This window comes from Euprymna scolopes, chromosome 6 (assembly GCF_053919585.1).
Source record: "Euprymna scolopes isolate OS-2025 chromosome 6, ASM5391958v1, whole genome shotgun sequence".
NCBI classification, from domain to species: domain Eukaryota; kingdom Metazoa; phylum Mollusca; class Cephalopoda; order Sepiida; family Sepiolidae; genus Euprymna; species Euprymna scolopes.
Window position 1 is genome coordinate 94,613,172 of NC_136487.1, and position 16,887 is coordinate 94,630,058.

A 16,887-nucleotide genomic window follows, 5' to 3' on the forward strand; every position below is an offset into this window, starting at 1 on the left:
TGTGCGAGTACAAGCAGAATCCAAGACTGCCATTCCAAATGTTTCCTTTACAAGATTTGAGATTTTTTCATTTGTACTGTTCAAATAAATATTTTCTTGAATGAACAACGTAATGTGTATTTGTTCTGTCGCTTCCGTAAACCTGGGCGTATTTCTAGGACACTCTCTAATTAGATGGTTCGGAGACTGACATTTGTAACACAACAACACGTTTCCACTTCGGTCACATGGATTAGATTGTCCTCGACGAAAACGCCTTTTGTTGTTACCCGGTTTAGAATAATTATAGTTGACGATTTCGGGCTCTGATTTCACTGCCGGTACATTTTCATCACGATAAATGTCACCAAATACTTTCTTTATCGATTCCTTCATGTTTTGATACGTCAAAACAGAACACGTTGTCCGCGCTAATTTTTCGTTCTCTTCCGATATGTTAACCGCGTTCAAAACAAGAAAAGCTTGCACTCCTTCCGGTAGAATAATGTAGAATTTTTTTAATCTTTGGTACAAAAACTCATAACGAACAAGAAAGTCATTTATACTGGTACCTGACGATCTTTTATAAGTGTAAAATTCCTTAAAAGTCATGTAAGCGCGCGTGTGTTCATCCTTTAAATATATGTCATCCAGTTTCTTTATTAAGATCTTCAAGCCATCTCGTCCGCCGATGTCACTTGTTGGCAATTCACGGACACATTCTCTAATATTCGGTGGTAGCGTCAAAAACACTGCTGGCCCTTTTTTTTCCTCAGAAAGATCCGTGAACAACGACCACATTTCAACGTCTTGTTTCCAGTTCTCGTAAACATCCTCCCCCTCCAACAATGGAGGTTGTTTGTTCGAAGTTGCCATATCCGATATCCGATCTGTCTAGTGCTACAGACAAGCTGTACAAAAAAAAAAAAATTTTTTTTTTTTTTTTTTTTTTTTTTCGTTTTGTCGCACACAGAGGGATATCTCTGCTACCATTTGTTGAGACACTTGTAGTCTGTCTAAACTGTACGAACGCACTAACTAAACCAAGATGGCCGACTCCTATTTATATCACCACAAGCAAGGGAGGTAACCATGTAACTGAAGCAAGGGAGGTAACCAATGTCTACATTAACAAATATGACTTAAAAAATGTATTTATATAAAATTGTACTATTTTAGTCGACAAGATGTTTTGATTTTGTGATAATTCATTTTAAAATGGTTAAAGTGGAAATTTTTACCTTAGCGACTTCAAATAATCAACAATCATCATCTTTGCTGATCGAACAATCTCATTTTTTTAATATGTGTGAAAGGTGATTAAGTATGTACGAACATGATTGCAGCACGATTATGGCTGACAACAATCTATTCCAAGGAATTAAATAAAGAGTTCACTCAGAAATACCATATAAATTCCTGTGATCGAAAAGATGTATCTGCCCAAATGTTGTGCCAATGACAACCAAGATGAGAATAGTAGTCTGAACAATTCAAATAGTACAAATTATCTTTAAAAATTTTGATTGCTTTCAAAAAATTGAACTTATACATTTACTTATAACCTTATTGTTATTCGTTTAGTTTAAAATGTTGGCTTTTACATATAAAAACTATTTCTTGTATTTCTTTGTTTTTGGGTTCACACACCAATTATGTTACATAAAAAAAAAGAAATATTTTGAGTTTTTTTACCTGAAATTATTTCATGCTTTTTTTTTTCAGGAAGATTTGACGTAAATCCATATCCACTAAATAATGAACTTCCAGGAGTTTATTATAAGCCAGGTGAGACAATATCATTAATACAGTTAATTTGTACACATAAAAAAACACATTTGTTATTCCAAAATACTTAATATCATGATAAAAGCAAGAAAAAAAAATAATAACAAAATACTGAATTCACATTTCAGATTTTTTTAGATGAGGATTTGTATAAAAGCTGTGGGGACTGCCGGACACAAGTACGGGCAGATCCTTGCAAAAAATGAAAATTTGGAGATGAAAAATACCTTCGTTAACAATCTAACTAAATTTCTGAAGAAAGAAAAACAAATAAAGTAAAAGAAAATGAAGAAACCTTACGAATTACACATTAAAAAATTTGAATTGTTAGATTGACCTGAGATCTCAAGTCTCAGCCAATCAGAATTCTTCACACATAACTGAATCCTTTATGATACAGCAATCCAATACACATCTAATTTTTTTCATTCTGCCAAATACTTCTTTAGCTTTAGATAGTGTTTGTCTTTAATTGTTTTACTTAAATCTCGGGGGTGTTGATTTTCTATTTGATTTTTTAAATGATACTAAGTAATCTATTAAATCAACCGATTTGTCATCTGGCATCAATTTGTACACTTAAAAAACATATTTGTTATTCCACAATAGTGAATATCACGATAAAAGCAAGAAAAAAATACTGAATTCACGTTTCAGATTTTTTTGATGAGGATTTCTATAAGTCTGACTACTATTCACTGTCTTTTCACAAGTTTGACATAAAAGTTGCCAAATTCTCATGAAACAGATCAACCGACATGTTGTGAAAATAACATCCAAAATTAGAATAGTAGCTAGAACTTAGACTCTTATATTTTTATTCATATTTTATATTGTTTCATCTGATATGTATTACCTTATATTTAATATTTTGTCTTGAAATATTCACAATAAGAAAAGCCTTTTGATTTACGTGTTTTAGATGGTCACTTGTTTTGATTAAAATCCCAATATTTATGTTCTTTATTCTTTTGTTGCTATGCAATTTAAATTTAAACTTTTTGTAATGCTCCCGGAAAATGCCAGGTAGCGACAGCTAGTATTTAATACTTTTGTTCTAAAATATGGTGAAGATGTTTGAGGATATTTCTGAAATAAGGTGTTGGTATTTAGAGTATTTACGTGTTTAAGATTGCCATCGTAATTATTGTAAATTATTTTACAATGTGTAAGCATATATATTATCTTGGTTATAATCTTATTTAACTACAGTTGTGAAGTTTATGTTGTCCCACGGAGAAAATCCTAATCTTTACACAGTTGAGTGTGTAAAACCATCTTTTATGCCATTTAAATACCCCCCCCCCCAAAAAAAAAAACAACAGCAATCATGGCTTACTTTATTTATTTTAAATAAATATCATATGATTTCAGTAATATAATGAGAGAGATAGAGATAAGGGAAGAAAGAGACGATTATTTTAAAGAGGGCAGTTAGTCTGGGAGACGTCATTCTACCTTAAATTCTACATCATTTTGCTTTAAATTCTAATGAGAGAGAAACTTGTTTCTTGTTATTGGGATAAACATGGAGACTTTAGAGGCAGTGAATATTTTTGCTCTACTTTTATTCACTATTGTCTAGACTAGGGGTGGGCAAACTACGGCCCGCGGGCCGCATGCGGCTCGCCAAAGGAATTCATGCGGACCTCCAAGTACTGAATATTGACTTGTGGTTTTTTCATAGCTGTGCCGACTGCCGAACACAAGTATGGGCAGATCCTTGAAAAAAAATGAAAATTTGGAGATGAAAAAATACCTTCATTAACAATCTAACTAAATTTCTGAAGAAAGAAAAACAAATAAAGTAAAAGAAAACGAAGAAACCTTACGAATTACACATTAAAAAATTTGAATTGTTAGATTGACCTGAGATCTCAAGTCTCAGCCAATCAGAATTCTTCACATATAACTGAATCCTTTATGATACAGCAATCCAATACACATCTAATTTTGTGAAATATTTTGGTTTCACATTCTGTCAAATACTTCTTTAGCTTTAAACAGTGTTTGTGTTTTATTGTTTTACTTAAATCTCGGGGGTGTAAACACAATCTTGATTTTCTATTTGGCTTTTTAAAATATATTAAGGAATCTATTAAATGAACCGATTTGTCATCTGGCATCCAGAGAAGATAAACTGAAAAAGCAGAACTGAATTAATTAACTTGGGGAGTTATCTCCCTTTGATTATTTATTTTATTAATTTATATTATTTAGATTATATTTGTTATTTTTATGAGAACTTTATGATCATTTGTATTTTTCAGGTGATGCTAATCTACAAAGTGATTTTATCCCTAGTAAGTAAATTTACATGAATCTCTCTCTCTCCTTCTCTCCATTTAATGTCATTTTTCAACCAGGAGGAAAACGTTTGTTGAAATTTTGAAAGCTCACTCTCCAGTTCTCACATGTCAGTTTTCTGGGAACTCCAATCTGTATAACTTTGTTGAATCACTTGCTTTCAAGTCTCCCTTAACCGGCTAGCCTTTTTACAATTTAAAACTGTTCTGCTTCTACAGGAGATAGACTGCTTCACATGACCATAGCAACAAAACCGATTTGAACTTAGGACAACATGTATGCTGGTTAATGATAGAACTAAGAAGTAATGGTGGTCAAGTGGTTACTGACACGGACTGACGACCTGGGTGTTCCAAGTTCGAATCCACAAAAATCACTTTTACTTAGAATGTCGGCAACCATCTCATGGTTTCTTCTGTAATTACCCGTCCTTCTATAAAGAATTCTGACTACAAAATAATGGGGATATCAATACCAACAATAGAATCTTTTGGATTCATACGATATGATGATGAACGGTAGAACTTTCAGCGGATTCTCCGACCTAATGTGTCGGCTTTGAACAGATATTACATTACAGATCATTAATCTCTCATTGCATTGCAGAAAATCAGGAATCTTCAATCATCAAGATCACCAATGCTATTCATAATGCAGCCATAGGCAGTTCTGTCGTTTGCATATATACCAACAAATAATAAAGGATATCATTTGAAAGATTTCATTATCTTATTATATCTAGAAACGTAACACTTTATATGCCACCCTATCAAATTATTTTCATATGACGGGAGAACTATCAAGAGCTTCGCTGATTCTATGCAGTATTACTCAGCATGTCAGCTGTTGACTTTACAGAGTGAAATCCATATTGCTCGTCACTAAGTAGATTGCTTTTGCCGAGGCAATTGGCAACTTCAATCAATTGATTTATGATGCAAAGAACTAATCAAAAGCATTCTTAAAAACTGATGAACACAAATTTTAAGGAAAGAATAAACAAGCAACAAAAAAAAACAAAAAAACGTTTAAATATCAAAACTTCAAAAATCGATTAAAAAAAAATGTCGTTGCGTTGGTGCGAACATGCAACCTTAAAATAACGACACTGCCACGATAACCACTGCTCTATGATGGCATCAGCGGATTAACGTTGATTTTTTTTCTCTATTTAAACCAATTCAAGAATGAACGTTATTCGCACATGTGTGTTTGGTTACATTGTCATGAAGGAACGATTTTTTACTACTTTCTCTCATTGAAAACGTCTATTTCTATGGGAAATAATTGACCATTTTTTTCTAATTCTCACATATTATTTGACTGAGAGATTGCACTTTCAGACAGTACTGGTTTCGACCCAGCCTGATGCCGCTGAGAAAAGTTTTAGGCATACATACATACATACATACATGCATACATACATACATACATACATACATACATACATACATACATATATAAAAATAGACAGGTGAGACTTATATAATATGGGTGCCCAACGTTGCTCGGGTGTTTGGAGGTTTGTGTTGAGCAAAAAAAAAAAAAAAAAAAAAAAAAAAAATTAGTGGACAGACAGGCTGGAACTCGTACCGCAAAGGAGGGAAAGAACATGAAAAAAAAAATGTGACGCATTTGCTGTTGCGTCCATTGCCAAACCAGAATTGACGAATGTTTAAATTAAGACTAGTCAATCGAAAAGATGGGATGACTTTCGAAAATATTGGCGAAAAAAGCAACCCCTCCATATAGAAAAGTACCCAATTGAGGGTGAAAAAATTAATGTTTTTTGCCAATTTTTCGATATTTGTCATCCGAAGGATCCAGCTACAAAACGATAGTTAGTTAGCACCTTCTTGCTGTGAGTGGTGGGATGGTAGGGTCTACTTGTATGGGTATGAATATCTCAGAAATATCATTAGTTCTTAATAATACTTTTATCTTAACTTTATATTCAATTGATTCACATAGTTTTGTAAATAATTGTTTGTTTCTTCTGCATAACAAAATGAATATAACCATAACTATAACACTAACCAAATCAATATATAGTTGTCCTGGGAAATTCTCTTTCCTGGTATTTCTTCTGTCCTTTTTGCTTTCTAAAACATTGTGTATCCCATGACACAAAGAAAATTAACCATATGACGAGTTAAATTTCAAATGTTTTGATATTTCTTGATCCCCTTTTAATCAAAAATATATTTTCTAGATGTATCAAGGGAGATAATCAGGAATGCACTGCCCCTATCATCATGTTTGGATACTTTCGCATCATATTGGTTAAGACAGCTATCTCGACCTAAAACTGACAGATTCAGGTTGATTCCTTAAAAGCAGAGTGCTTCACTTTAACATATGCAAAGCTTTCATGTATAAAAAAATTTGAATTGTTAGATTGACCTGAGATCTCAAGTCTCAGCCAATCAGAATTCTTCACACATAACTGAATCCTTTATGATACAGCAATCCAATACACATCTAATTTTGTGAAATATTTCGGTTTCACATTCTGCCAAATACTTCTTTAGCTTTAGATAGTGTTTGTCTTTAATTTTTTTACTTAAATCTCGGGGGTGTTGATTTTCTATTTGATTTTTTAAATGATACTAAGTAATCTATTAAATCAACCGATTTGTCATCTGGCATCCAGAGGAGATAAACTGAAAAAGCTGAACTGAATTAATTAACTTGGGGAGTTATCTCCCTTTGATTATTTATTTTATTAATTTATATTATTTAGATTATATTTGTTATTTTTATGAGAACTTTATGATCATTTGTATTTTTCAGGTGATGCTAATCTACAAAGTGATTTTATCCCTAGTAAGTAAATTTACATGAATCTCTCTCTCTCTCTCTCTCTCTCTCTCTGTCTCTCTCTCTCTCTTTCTCTCTCTCCATTTAATGTCATTTTTCAACCAGGAAGAAAACGTTTGTTGAAATTTTGAAAGCTCACTCTCCAGTTCTCACATGTCAGTTTTCTGGGAACTCCAATCTGTATAACTTTGTTGAATCACTTGCTTTCAAGTCTCCCTTAACCGGCTAGCCTTTTTACAATTTAAAACTGTTCTGCTTCTACAGGAGATAGACTGCTTCACATGACCATAGCAACAAAACCGATTTGAACTTAGGATAACATGTATGCTGGTTAATGATAGAACTAAGAAGTAATGGTGGTCAAGTGGTTACTGACACGGACTGACGACCTGGGTGTTCCAAGTTCGAATCCACAAAAATCACTTTTACTTAGGATGTCGGCAACCATCTCATGGTTTCTTCTGTAATTACCCGTCCTTCTATAAAGAATTCTGACTACAAAATAATGGGGATATCAATACCAACAATAGAATCTTTTGGATTCATACGATATGATGATGAACGGTAGAACTTTTAGCAGATTCTCCGACCTAATGTGTCGGCTTTGAACAGATATTACATTACAGATCATTAATCTCTCATTGCATTGCAATGTAATATTGCATGAATACATTTTAGTAATGGTGACATCTTTGCAACCACCTTTACATTATATAAACATAAAGTTTGGTATATTATTTCATACTAGCAAGACCTGTGGAAATTCCATGCTGCTTTCTACATCAATTTATTGCTAATAATAATATTCCTTTTGAATTAATAAATGTCTGTTAGAATAAATGTTATACAAAATGACCTTTTATTTTGCAAAAATAACTGTTATTCTTAGTTAAATATTCTTTAAATAAATGAAATTAATATACGTCTTTTTATTCATTTAAAATTATAACAATTTAATTCTTTTTAAAACAATAAATATTCTATATCTTATTATCACAAAAATAATATTCTCAAATCAATAAAATTAATATGACTTAAAAAATGTATTTATATAAAATTGTACTATTTTAGTCGACAAGATGTTTTGATTTTGTGATAATTCATTTTAAAATGGTTAAAGTGGAAATTTTTACCTTAGCGACTTCAAATAATCAACAATCATCATCTTTGCTGATCGAACAATCTCATTTTTTTAATATGTGTGAAAGGTGATTAAGTATGTACGAACATGATTGCAGCACGATTATGGCTGACAACAATCTATTCCAAGGAATTAAATAAAGAGTTCACTCAGAAATACCATATAAATTCCTGTGATCGAAAAGATGTATCTGCCCAAATGTTGTGCCAATGACAACCAAGATGAGAATAGTAGTCTGAACAATTCAAATAGTACAAATTATCTTTAAAAATTTTGATTGCTTTAAAAAAGATTGAACATATACATTTACTTATAACCTTATTGTTATTCTTTTAGTTTAAAATGTTGGCTTTTACATATAAAAACTATTTCTTGTATTTCTTTGTTTTTGGGTTCACACACCAATTATGTTACATAAAAAAATGAAATATTTTGAGTTTTTTTACCTGAAATTATTTCATGCTTTTTTTTTTCAGGAAGATTTGACGTAAATCCATATCCACTAAATAATGAACTTCCAGGAGTTTATTATAAGCCAGGTGAGACAATATCATTAATACAGTTAATTTGTACACATAAAAAAACACATTTGTTATTCCAAAATACTTAATATCATGATAAAAGCAAAAAAAAAAAATAATAACAAAATACTGAATTCACATTTCAGATTTTTTTAGATGAGGATTTGTATAAAAGCTGTGGGGACTGCCGGACACAAGTACGGGCAGATCCTTGCAACAAATGAAAATTTGGAGATGAAAAATACCTTCGTTAACAATCTAACTAAATTTCTGAAGAAAGAAAAACAAATAAAGTAAAAGAAAATGAAGAAACCTTACGAATTACACATTAAAAAATTTGAATTGTTAGATTGACCTGAGATCTCAAGTCTCAGCCAATCAGAATTCTTCACACATAACTGAATCCTTTATGATACAGCAATCCAATACACATCTAATTTTTTTCATTCTGCCAAATACTTCTTTAGCTTTAGATAGTGTTTGTCTTTAATTGTTTTACTTAAATCTCGGGGGTGTTGATTTTCTATTTGATTTTTTAAATGATTCTAAGTAATCTATTAAATCAACCGATTTGTCATCTGGCATCAATTTGTACACTTAAAAAACATATTTGTTATTCCACAATACTGAATATCATGATAAAAGCAAGAAAAAAATACTGAATTCACGTTTCAGATTTTTTAGATGAGGCTTTGTATAAGTCTGACTACTATTCACTGTCTTTTCACAAGTTTGACATAAAAGTTACCAAATTCTCATGAAACAGATCAACCGACACGTTGTGAAAATAACATCCAAAATTAGAATAGTAGCTAGAACTTAGACTCTTATATTTTTATTCATATTTTATATTGTTTCATCTGATATGTATTACCTTATATTTAATATTTTGTCTTGAAATATTCACAACAAGATAAGGCTTTTTGATTTACGTGTTTTAGATGGTCACTTGTTTTGATTAAAATCCCAATATTTATGTTCTTTATTCTTTTGTTGCTATGCAATTTAAATTTAAACTTTTTGTAATGCTCCCGGAAAATGCCAGGTAGCGACAGCTAGTATTTAATACTTTTGTTCTAAAATATGGTGAAGATGTTTGAGGATATTTCTGAAATAAGATGTTGGTATTTAGTGTATTTACATGTTTAAGATTGCCATCGTAATTATTGTAAATTATTTTACAATGTGTAAGCATATATATTATCTTGGTTATAATCTTATTTAACTACAGTTGTGAAGTTTATGTTGTCCCACGGAGAAAATCCTGATCTTTACACAGTTGAGTGTGTAAAACCATCTTTTATGCCATTTAAATACCCCCTCCCCCCAAAAAAACAACAGCAATCATGGCTTACTTTATTTATTTTAAATAAATATCATATGATTTCAGTAATATAATGAGAGAGATAGAGAGAGGGGAAGAAAGAGACGATTATTTTAAAGAGGGCAGTTAGTCTAGGACACGTCTTTCTACTTTAAATTCTACATCATTTTGCTTTAAATTCTAATGAGAGAGAAACTTGTTTCTTGTTATTGGGATAAACATGGAGACTTTAGAGGCAGTGAATATTTTTGCTCTACTTTTATTCATTATTGTCTAGACTGACGAAGCTATAAAAAAAGCTGAAAATATTAAATATTCTTAATCGCGACTTAGATGGTGGCATAAGTCGAGCTCAGGTTCAGGATAATGTCTCTCGGACATTACTCGATATACCAATGAAGAACATGGTAATGGCAGCGGTAGAAGAATTTCTGAAAAAACAATCGTTTGTAAAGCTCATTAAACTGATAAAAAGATGACGCATTTCTAGTACACACTCGAACTAGACATATGCAATTGCATGTGAAAAGCTAACGTTATCAAAATTATTGCTGAACATATGGTGAACATTCAAGAATGACGTATTTAATTACCTACAAGTTGATAACCAGGAAATTACCTCAACAGAAACCGAGTTGGAGAAGACGAGGATTATGGTTAGAATAGAAAGTGAGAATACACAAATAGAAGACGAAAAGATTAGAATACAAATTACAAGGATGGAGGCAAGAACCAAAAACAAAGAAATTCGATGTGGTTAAGTTTTCTTTGTTTTTTATTCATTTGAAAAGATTATATTTATTTTTGCTTGGAAGCCTTTTATTTTCTTTCAATGAAAAATTTAGGGATTTTGACTCTTGCATATAAAATAATTTCATGCATTTCCCTGTTTTTCTTGGTACCCCAACCAATTACATTTAACAAGAAGTGAAATATTTTTTATATTTTTTTACATGAAATCATTTCAATCTGTTTTTTTTTTTCAGGAAGATTGGACATAAATCGGTATCCACCAAATTATGACCTTCCACGAGTTGATTATCTGCCAGGTGAGACAATAAAATTAATATAGTTGATCTGTACATTGTAAAAGTTGTTCAAACATTTTTTATATTATGGCAAAAAAAAAAAAAAAAAAAAGAAAACAACTGAAGTTATGATTCTAGTTTGGTTGGTTGGTTGGTTGGTTGTTTTTGTTTTACGGCATATCAACCGTTTTCAGGTTATTTAATGCCGAATCCAAAGATTTTGAAGAAAAACTTTTTTTAATAGAATATATTTGTTGTTTTCACGTCGGTTTCTATTTAACCCATAGTTGGGACCCTAACAGGTACTACCACTCCGGGTCAGAGTGGACCTAGGAGCAATGGTAATTAAAGGGTGGCTCCACACTCCCCAAAGCCCACAAGCTGGGGCCTCACCACTGAATATAGTTTAAGGTCATATCCAGGACTCCCATTGAGGAACTTTTACCCTCTGCAGGGGGGCAGTCGACGTATTCTAATGCCCCACCGACAGGGCCGATTCTAGTTTGGAGATGAGGATTTAGGATTTGTATTATTTCATGTTTTTTTTTTTTCAGAAGGATTGGACATAAATCGGTATCCACCAAATTATGACATTTCACGGCCTGATTATCTTCCAGGTGAGACAATAATATTAACATAGTCATTTTATTTTGAAAAACGAAAAGTTTACAAAACAAAATTAGGCACAAGCTCAATAAAAAAAGTGGGAATGGGCTATGGTCACTGTACCGTTGAGTCTAAGATGTTCCTAGCTAGAGTTCTCAGTCACCATAATACCACATTCACACCAAAGATAATCCTGCTTAAGATTCCCAAATCAATTCGTTTTATTTTTAATAATATATATATATAAAATCTCTATAAAAATAAAATTTTGTAAAAACCGTTTTCATTAAATAAAACATGATTTCATTGGCATGAAGTAAGGAGAAAAAAGTTCAAATGAAAAAAGTGTTAGTAGGCGCCTCCCAACCTCTTTTAGATAGTAGACCGCTCATTGTTTTCCGGCTTGATCAAGCAGGTCAATCTTTAAATCGTCTGAAATCTAGACGGAAAAAAAAATGGATGGGAGAGTTGGGGGGGGGGGTATGTGATATCTCTCCAAAATAAAAGCAATTAGTGGATGCATCAAGTGGGCGAGGATGCTCGGGATCGATGTGACTGAGCTGTACATTTTAATATATATTTTTAAAAGTTGTTCAAAAATTCTTTATAAAGAATAAAGAATTTAAAGAGAGAAAACAATTGAAGTTATGATTCTAGTTTTTGAGATGAGGATTGAAGATTTGTATTATTCGAACTACTATTCTCATCTTGGATGTTATTTTCACAACATTTCGGCCGATATAAAGGGAAAAAGGTTGGGGCTTACACCAACCTTGTGAAAATAGCATTGAAGATAAATAGTCCGAATAATTCATATCATTTATTATTTTTTTATTTGGTATCATTTTGATTTTTTTTTAATATAAACTATGATGATATTTGCCCCTGTTTCAATGACCGGAATAGTTTAATAACGAATGTTGCATCCGTTTCATCACTCAATTTCGCAATTGATTGGTTCGCGTTCTCAGAATCATATTCGGCTTAACATCTATTTTACATGCTGTCAGATGATTTTTAGAAATTGACTTTCAAACTAGCCCATCACTATCCTTTATCTATTCCTCTTTCGGTGCTTGTTGTTGAGAAAGAGATTTTAAATATGTCGTTTTAAACAAAACAATATCACGTACTTAATTATCATGTCAACAATAGTAATATATCCAAAAATTACGAAAATTCATCGAATAGAAGAACTACTATTGTATTTTTAGTCGAAGAAAGTCTATTACTATAGACAACAAATATTGCACACCATGAACAAATAATCTAAAATTTGCTTTCTGAGTTATGTCCCTGGTATGTGAACCTTTCACTGTCTACTTTATAACATCTAAGAAAAATGCAATTTTACCCAAATTTCCGTAAAAATTACTTTTAACTATAAATAACTCGATTATTTTCTTAATAAGTCTAACTATTTTCGACATGACAGTTAAGAACGTAATATTCTTTTTACTTAAAACGGCATATTTAAAAAAATCGGTCTGGCAACTCTATCTCAACAAGCACCCCTCTTTCTCTCAAAATTAAATTTCAACTTTGTATTTTCAGTGTTTACTTCACGTTTTTGCATGGTGACTTCATCTTCTTAAATGCCAACCACTTCCGCACCTGCTGGCATAAAATTGCTGGCAGCAACTGGAAAAACAAAAAAGAAAACAAACAACAACAACAACAACAAAAAAAAAAAAGAAAGAGAAAAAAGTGAAACGTGTTTGGAGTTTTAATTGTTTCATTTTTTGTTTGTTTTCAGGTAAATTTCCAGGAATGAATTATTGGCCAAGTAAGAAACATTATTCTCTTAATATTATATACATTTACAAAATATATGAATTGATAAAGATACTTTATATCATGATAAAAAACAAGAAACAACAAGCTGCGCATGCGTGGTTCCTCTCGCATGTGAGATAACACCACAAAAATAGTTAAGAAATGATGAATGTGAGAAGTGTGAAGGGCCAACGTTGCCTTCACATTTTCGCCAAGTTTCAGAAAACTCCAATGGATGGGGCAAAAGTATGGGGTAAAAAGTGTCATTTTTTTGCAATTTTGGGGCATTTGTGACCCCTTTTTGAGCTCCAGGGAATGCCGAATCCCAATGAAAATGGACAAACGGTGCAGTTTCACTCCTTAAGACATATTCAGCACCATGGAAAACCATTATATAGACATACATATCAAGTTTTTGAGTAATATGAAAAAAGAGCTCCAAAAAGGCATGTTTTTAGTCCTAAAAGGGATGCAAACCAGAATTTTGACACGGTCACCCATACTGAATTTATATTAAGAACAATGGTCTCCATATTTTGGCCAAGTTTTAGGAAAATCTAATGGATGGATCAAATGCTATCAGGCAAAAAGTGTCATTTTTGGCCATTTTGAGGCATTTTTGACTTCTTTTGGACCCATGGGGCTCCGAATCCCAGTGTAAATGGATAACGTTACAGTTTTACACATGTATATTTGAGTTGACTACTGTGAAAAACCACTACATAGTCAGACATATCAAGTTTTGCTGAGAAATATGAAAAAAGAGCCACAAAAAGGGGTGTTTTTAGCACTGAAAGTCCTCGGGGACATGAACCAGAATTTTGCCAGGGTCACCCATACTGAATTTATATTAAGAACAATGGGCTCTACATTTTGGCCAAGTTTCAGAAAAATCTAATTGATGGATCAAAAGTTATGGGGCAAAACTTGTCATTTTTGGTCATTTTGGGACATTTTTGACCTCTTTTGAACCCCTGGGGAAGCAACGGGAATTTTCACGCAAAATGTTTTTACTGTGCACATCTATTTAATGAAATACAATTTGTGGCAAAATTTCAGGAAGAACTATCTGGCAATCGTCTGGACTAACGGACACACGCATGCACGGACGCCACTGAAAACATAGGTCCCTCTCCGATAAATCCGGGGACTAAAATATAAAGTTCCAAAAACGCTTTCCAAAATTGTTATACATAGTTTAAATGCATGTTTGATAGTAATTTAGTTTTTATGTAATATCATTTATCCATAATTGATTTGTTGCCCTGACTTATGGTGTGATGAACACGATGTTTTGTTTATTAAAAGAAGGGTTACTTTATGTATTCTGTTGTAGTTAGAGATTTCATTTTCATTTCCTCCATTTTTTTACCCCTCCATTTCACCCAGTACCTTAGTGTTTATGGACTTGTTGCTTTTTCTTCTAAAAGGGAGTCTTTGATTTTTCATAAAAAAGCCTAATTCACTTTATGATGCTTTAAGTTTCATTATAAAAGTAGAGAGTTCCTAACAAGCATTTATCACAAGCCCACACTTACATGTCTTTACTTGAATTGCTACCCTTTTGCACCCAAACATAAAAAGCTAGGTTTAATTTATACCTCAATGCACTAAACACTCATGATTTGTTCTTTAAATAGACTTCAATTGGACAAAATAAGGAAAATCCACATGACTTAATTTCAGAGTGCCTCAAGAAAAAAAATTGACAAAGCAAATATTGTTTTTAACTGTTTATATATATATATATATATATATATATATATATATATATATATATATATATATATATATATATATATATATATATGTATATGTATTTTTCGAATAAAATTGAAAGAAGGTTTTGAAACATATTCAAAGCAGAATAATCACATCAAAAGAAATCCCTCTTAACTAAGACAATGTTTAATTAACTGGATTTTCAACAATGAATATTGTAAATAAAAGAAAAGCAAACAACTAAACAAAAGTTTATAGAAGTTAGAAGTAATTGCAAGAAAGAAATAGCGAAAGTGAAGAGAGAATACCGGAAACTATCAGATAACGCATTGAAAAACAGAAATTAGGAACTTGAGATTTCTGGAAAATCTACAACAGTGTAGTAAATAATAGACAATCAACAATTCCCCCACTATCCAACAATCATGAGGTTGCTTACACGGCAACCGAGAAGGCTAACATGCTTGCCAAACATTGGACCCAGCAAACCACTCCCTCCCTGATTTTCCTTCGTGGACAGAAACCACATTAGATGATCCGAAAATCACTCCCCAAGTGCATGATATCATAAAAAAACCTAGACACTTCAAAAGCATCCCCACTGTACTATTAAAAAAAAAATGCCCCGCTAAGGTTGCTCCAGTTCTCTTCAAACTCTTCAACAAATGCCTTAACGAATCTTGCTTTGCTGATTGCTGGAAAACTGCTTCTGTGATACCAGTTTACAAGAATTCTGGTGAAATAACTAACCAATAAAATAATCACCACATTAGCCCCCTTTCTCATTTTGCCAAAATATTATTAATTAATCAAGATCTAGTCCACCACCTTACAGCTGCTAAACTTCTGTCTGACCAACAATATGGATTTAGACAAGTCCGTTCTATTGCAGATACCCTGACTGTAATCTCTGAATGTATTTACCATGCACTGGATAAAGCAGGGGGAAGGTAGGACAGTACTGTTAGATATATATAAAGCTTTTAACAGGGTATGGCACGAGGGTTTTTTCAGGAAAATCAGATCATATGGTATTACTGGACGAATACTTAACATAATTAAATCCTTTTTAAGTAAGAGAAGAATCCAGGATGTCCTCGATAAACGTACGTCAAAACAATATGATATAAATGCGGGTATACTGACATGCAGAAGTTAAAGTGCAATGTAAACAGACATCTTGCTGCTCAACTCCCTTCATAATATTCCTGCAAAATAGTAGCCCCTTACATTAAAGTGGCATCGTGCCTTGTTTGGGGTGAAAATACAAAAAAGAAAAAAAAAGAAATTGTAATGGGAAATGTTTCTTTTTCTGTGATAGATGATCAAATCTTTTAAAAATAATTGCAGTAATAATTATATATATATATATATATATACTAATAATATCTGTTTGTAAGTGTAGCGTAGATGTGTGAATTTAGTTATCAACCGCATGAGCAAGCATAAATAAGAAACAAACTTTTGACGAACACTTCTTATTGTCCCATGTGGGAATCTTGCTGATGAGCTCAATAACTGCATTAAATTGTCACATTTATGGAGGTTCATTAAGACCGTAACATTATCTATAAACATGCGTGTGACCAAATCGCAGATGATTTTGCCTCCTAGTTGTAAGAATAATTAATGGCAATATTCTTACTACTCCAGATATTGCATCAATTGTTTTATCTGCTGTTTTGCATTACCGTTATAGGGCCTGTGTTAATGATAAAAAGCAAATACTTCAATAGATCAAGATTGGGCAAAGGAGTTTTTGAATTAATCGAATGAAACGCGGTCAGTTAGTTAATAAAAAGTCAATCATCATTGATTAATATGTGAGTTAGTGATATTTTATTCATTTTAAAGCATAACTGAATTTTCTTTTTC

General features: G+C 32.2%; 1 protein-coding gene across 18 annotated transcripts in view; it reads left to right on the forward strand.

Moving 5' to 3' along the window:
• Positions 1-16,887, forward strand: part of LOC145277807 (uncharacterized) — a 262,143-nt gene that overhangs the window by 97,524 nt on the left and 147,732 nt on the right. For 8 of the 18 annotated variants that reach the window (XM_080129669.1, XM_080129671.1, XM_080129679.1 and 5 more), the window contains 7 exons: positions 1,705-1,767; positions 4,038-4,070; positions 6,868-6,900; positions 8,512-8,574; positions 10,867-10,929; positions 11,463-11,525; positions 13,271-13,300. In XM_080129669.1, coding sequence (XP_079985795.1) covers positions 1,705-1,767; positions 4,038-4,070; positions 6,868-6,900; positions 8,512-8,574; positions 10,867-10,929; positions 11,463-11,525; positions 13,271-13,300 — 348 coding nt within the window. The remainder of the gene's footprint in view (positions 1-1,704; positions 1,768-4,037; positions 4,071-6,867; positions 6,901-8,511; positions 8,575-10,866; positions 10,930-11,462; positions 11,526-13,270; positions 13,301-16,887) is intronic. The other 10 variants (XM_080129672.1, XM_080129675.1, XM_080129683.1 and 7 more) reach the window with 5 other exon arrangements.